The following is a 5,633-nucleotide window of genomic DNA, read 5'->3' as shown; positions in this document are numbered from 1 at the left end:
CTGTTAAGGCAAGGGCTGATTTCAAGGTTTTACTGCTAACCTACAAAGCATTACATGGGCTTGCTCCTACCTATCTTTCCGATTTGGTCCTGCCGTACATACCTACACGTACGCTACGGTCACAAGACGCAGAGCCTCCTAATTGTCCCTAGAATTTCTAAGCAAACGGCTGGAGGTAGGGCTTTCTCCTATAGAGCTCCATTTTTATGGAATGGTCTGCCTACCAATGTGAGAGACGCAGACTCAGTCTCAACCTTTAAGTCTTTACTGAAGACTTATCTCTTCAGTAGGTCCTATGATTAAGTATAGTCTGGCCCAGGAGTGTGAAGGTGAACGGAAAGGCTGGAGCAACGAACCGCCCTTGCTGTCTCTGCCTTGCCGGTTCCCCTCTTTCCACTGGGATTCTCTGCCTCTAACCCCTTTTACAGAGGCTGAGTCACTGGCCTACTGGTGTTCTTCCATGCCGTCCATGGGAGGGTGCGTCACTTGAGTGGGTTGAGTCACTGACGTGGTCTTCCTGTCTGGGTTGGCGCCCCCCCTTGGGTTGTGCCATGGCGGAGATCGTTGTGGGCTATACTCGGCCTTGTCTTAGGACGGTAAGTTGGTGGTTGGAGACATCCCTCTAGTGGTGTGGGGGCTGTGCTTTGGCAAAGTGGGTGGGGTTATATCCTGCCTGTTTGGCCCTGTCCGGGTATCATCGGATGGGGCCACAGTGTCTTCTGATCCCCTCCTGTCTCAGCCTCCAGTATTTATGCTGCAGTAGTTTATGTGTCGGGGGGCTAGGGTCAGTCTGTTACATCTGGAGTATTTCTCTTGTCTTATCCGGTGTCCTGTGTGTATTTAAATATGCTCTCTCTAATTCTCTCTTTCTCTCTTTCTGTCTTTCTCTCGGAGGACCTGAGCCCTAGGACCATGCCTCAGGACTACCTGGTATGATGACTCCTTGCTGTCCCCAGTCCACCTGGCCGTGCTGCTGCTCCAGTTTCAACTGTTCTGCCTGCGGCTATGGAACCCTGACCTGTTCACCGGACGTGCTTGTTGCACCCTCGACAACTACTATGATTATTATTATTTGACCATGCTGGTCATTTATGAACATTTTAACATTTTAACATTTTGACCATGTTCTGTTATAATATCCACCCTGCACAGCCAGAAGAGGACTGGCCACCCCTCATAGCCTGGTTCCTCTCTAGGTTTCTTCCTAGGTTTTTGGCCTTTCTAGGGAGTTTTTCCTAGGGAGTTTTTCCTAGCCACCGTGCTTCTTTCACATGCTTTGCTTGCTGTTTGGGGTTTTAGGCTGGGTTTCTGTACAGCACTTTGAGAATATCAGCTGATGTACGAAGGGCTATATAAAAATAAATTTGATATGTCAATAAAATGTTAAATTTGCAAAGCTTTAAGAATAATGAGATGCATTAAGACAATAACAGAAGGACATGACTAGACTATGTTAAAAACATACTAACTCACTCAAGATATTTAACCTTAGTTTCATATATTTATCACATTTCATGTATGTTTCTGCATATTTACCAAGATGTTCAAATAATGTTAAAAACATAATAACACATAATTACTATAAATATATAAACACTATAAAGACAGTGGATACTGAAGATATTTAACTCACACTAGTGTCTGTATGTTGCAGAGTGGACTGGTTAGTCCAACACAGAGCCGCTTCACTCCTCTGTCTTCCAGGTCATTGTAGCTGAGGTTCAGTTCTCTCAGGGGGAGTTTGGTGTCTGCAGAGCTGAGGTCAGAGTCTCACAGGATTCATACGTGAGTTTACAGTGATCCAGTCTTGAGAGAGGAGATAATCTGTTAGATATACAAATCCTTCATTATAATGATACTGTATACATAAACTCAATAACAGAACTTACAGTGCTCTCTTGCAGGTTTTCACTACCGGCAGCAACCTCTGATAACCTTCCTCTGATGTGTTGTATGGCTTCAGGTCAAACTCCTCCAGCACCTCCTCTGACATCAGTAACAGGTAGGCCAGGGCTGAACATTGGTCAGGTTTTAGCTTTGTTTCTGAAAGAGTTCCTGATCGCAGGGAGGTCTGCATGTCTTCAACTAGAGAGTTGGCACCAAGTTCATTCAGACAGTGGAACAAGTTGATGATCCTTTCTGGTGTGGATTCTCTTTTGATCTTGACTGAAAAGGTACCCAACTGTTCTCTTAACTGTTTTCTCATTGGTCTCTGTCGTACATCCTGTCTGTGTCAGAAGGCCTCGTAACAGATTCTGATTGGACTCCAGTGAGAGACCCAGAAGGAAGCGGAGGAACAGGTCCAGGTGTCCATTCTCACTCTTCAAGGCCTCGTCCACTGCTCTCCTGTGTAAGTCAGACAACTGGAATGACTCCTCTTCATCATTGTCGTCATCATCATCCTCATCTTCGTCATTGTTCTCCTCCTCCTCGTCCTGCTTATCATCAATCTCCTCCTCCTCCTCCTCCTCATCATCATCATCATCATCCTTGTTCTCCTCCTCCTCGTCCTGCTTATCATCAATCTCCTCCTCCTCCTCCTCCTCCTCCTCATCATCATCATCATCATCATCACTAGTGACTGCTTTGGGGGGGAAAACATTTTCCTTCTTGTCCAGACATGATTCTAAAGCATGCATTGCTGCTAGAAACTCCCTGAATGCTCAGATGCACAAAGCTGTAGACCTTCTCTTGGTACAGCCCAGATTCTTCTTTAAAGATCTCTGTACACAATGCTGAGTACACTGATGCCTCTGTGACATCAAGGCCACACTCTCTCAGGTCCTCCTCATAGAAGATCAGGTTGCCCTTCTGCAGCTGTTGGAAAGCCAGCTTTGCCAGTTTCAGGATCATCTCTTTGTCTGACTGAGACAGTTCCTTTGGGTTTGTCTCTGTGGCTTTGTTGTACTTCCTGTTCTTCACAATGATTTGGATGAATATGAAGTGTGAGTACATCTGGGTCAGAGTTTTGGGGACTTCATCCTTCTCTGCCTCTTTCAGTATCATCTCAAGGACAGTGGCTGATATCCAACAGAAGACTGGCATGTGGCACATGATGTGGAGGCTCCTTGATGTCTTCATGTGTTTGATGATATCATTGGCCAGATTCTGATCTGGGATTTTCTTCCTGAAATACTCCTCCTTCTGTGGATCATTGAACCCTCGTACCTCTGTCACCTGGTCAACACACTCAGGAGGGATCTGATTGGCTGCTGCAGGCCGTGAGGTTATCCAGACGAGAGCAGAGGGAAGCAGATTCCCCTCGATGAGGTTTGTCAGCAGCACGTCCACTGAGGTTGGCTTCGTGACATCACAGCACTTCTCATTGTTTTTGAAGTCTAGAGGAAGTCGACACTCATCCAGACCATCAAAAATGAAAACAGTTTTGGTTTCACCATCTTCAATGCTGTCAATCTCTTTCAGCTCTGGGAAGTAGTGGGAAAGAAGTTGCATCAGACTGTATTGGTCCTTTTTCAGGTTCAGATCACGGAAAGGAAGAGGAAACATGAAATGAACGTCCTGATTTGCTTTTCCCTCTGCCCAGTCAAGGATGACCTTCTGCACAGAGACTGTTTTTCCAATGCCAGCGATTCCTTTTGTCAGCACAGTTCTGATAGGTTTGTCTTGTCCAGGTAAAGGCTTGAAGATGTCGTTGCATTTGATTGGTGTCTCTTGTGTGGTTTGTTTCTTGGATGCCATCTCTATGTGTCTAACCTCATGTTCATTATTGAGCCCTCCACTTCCACCCTCTGTGATGTAGAGCTCTGTGTAGATGTCCTTTAACAGACTTTGGTTTCCATGGTGTCCAATTCCTTCAGATATGTGTTGATACTTGTGTTTCAGTTTAGCCTTAATGTCTTGTTGGACTGTCAGTAGAGTTTGACCTGTAGGAAAACATTGAGAGTTGGGACTTTGTGTGTGTTTTATAAGGGTCTTTGTACCGTTCTTTGTAATATTGTATGAAACACAGTCTTACTTCTTCTGTCCAGAAGGTTGTGTGTGATCTTTAATGCATCCTCACTGTCCAAGCTCTCCACTTCCTTATTGTCATCTGGTAATGGTTCCTGGCTGAAAGCAGGTGGCTGATCACTCTTCATTGATAGCAGGCTGGTTGTAGGGGACTCTGCTCTGGGCTTCTGGACACTGAACAAAACAGGGAGACAGATCACCTCATCAATATCTCATCAATACCTCATCTACTTCCTTTTTAACAACTGTATAATGGAACTTCTAGAAGTCCTGATGTTTCTTTATAAAGATACAGTCTGCAATTGGTAAATCCATTTCTGGCCTTTTAAGTGAATGATATGACCTACATTTTATGTAATTTGGGAACACTTTTCTCTTTAGTTTTATATCTTTAAGAGAACTGTATATTTTACATGTCATCTCTTACCTCTTAGAACTGGTGTCTTGAGTCATTTTGGAGGCAGTGGTCTCCTCCTCTCTCTCCCCAGAGAGGCTCATTTTAGAGGCAGTGGTCTCCTCCTCTCTCTCCCCAGAAAGACTCATTTTAGAGGCAGTGGTCCCCTCCTCTCTCTCCCCAGAGAGACGCATTTTAGAGGCAGTGGTCTCCTCGTCTCTCTCCCCAGAGAGACTCATTTTGATGTAAGTTACAGCTCACTCAGCTACAATAAGAAATAACAGAACAGTCAATATTTATATTAACAACACATTTACTGTCTGAGGTCAAAGACTTAAATCAGACTTCATATTGTATTCAAACATACACAGTCCAATATGTTATTCATTTGATTTGACTTGGATCCCCATTAGCTGACATTTGTCACCATCTGTTGTCCCCATCTCAACCACTAGATGGAGCTGTAGGCCTACAGCTCTACTCCATCTAACCACAACCGTAGAAACATAAACAAACCATCTATGGAGACAAATCATCAGTATCATATCACCGGAATGCAACATCCATCCACTTATATCAGTACATCTGTAACAGCCTAAACATTACAAACCTTCTATTAGATCAAATAAGCCTCACGTAACTCCACACTCTCATAGAACTTGTTCTCAACTGGCCTACCTGGTTTAATAAAGGTGAAATAAAATAACAGACAGATTTTAGGCAGAGTAAATCCTCTCACTTCGCCTCTTCCTCTCTGTCCACTCTGACCTCAGAAACTTCTACAGACATGTATCAGAGAGGAAGAGGCGAAGCGAGAGGTTTTATTCAGCGAAAACTCTGTCAATGAAAATAAGCCCACGATGTGAGGAGGTTTTGTATGGAGGTCAGTGAGAGTTTGTCGAATTTGGTCAACAAAAATGGAATTACTAATTTGCTACGTGAGGCTTATTTGATCTAATAGAAGTTCCATAATGGTTAGGTTGTTACGAGGGAAAATACTTTATATTGGAGTTGTGCCTGTTGTCATAGAGATGGAGGATTCATCATGGATATAATCTGTTTTAGAACGGACATTGTGCTTGAGGCCTTCCACCATTTTAAAGTAGTCAACTGAGTGGGAATTCCTATGAGTTGGGAGCAATCAGCCAATGAATAAGAAAATGTACTACTTTGAAATGGAGATATCGTCAATGGCACTGCCCATGCTGTCACAGAGGCTATAATGGCTCAGATATAAAAATCAGTCCCTTTATCTCTATGGCCTGTTGTT

The 5,633-nt window shown here is 43.9% G+C and overlaps 1 protein-coding gene across 1 annotated transcript; it reads right to left on the bottom strand.

Moving 5' to 3' along the window:
- Positions 1-1,733: 1,733 nt before the first annotated feature.
- LOC123735257 (nucleolin-like) lies at positions 1,734-2,649 on the bottom strand. The gene is made up of 2 exons (XM_045713008.1): positions 1,890-2,649; positions 1,734-1,806 (listed from the first exon to the last, which is right to left on the bottom strand). The coding sequence occupies exon 1, from the start codon at positions 2,637-2,639 to the stop codon at positions 2,106-2,108; it is 534 nt and encodes a 177-aa protein (XP_045568964.1). The 5' UTR covers positions 2,640-2,649; the 3' UTR covers positions 1,734-1,806; positions 1,890-2,105.
- Between the last annotated feature and the right edge of the window lie 2,984 nt (positions 2,650-5,633).

Source organism: Salmo salar, unplaced genomic scaffold (genome assembly GCF_905237065.1).
Source record: "Salmo salar unplaced genomic scaffold, Ssal_v3.1, whole genome shotgun sequence".
In the NCBI taxonomy this organism is placed as follows: Eukaryota; Metazoa; Chordata; class Actinopteri; order Salmoniformes; family Salmonidae; genus Salmo; species Salmo salar.
The sequence above is the reverse complement of the archived record's forward strand: the minus strand, read 5'-3'. Positions and strand labels throughout refer to the sequence as shown.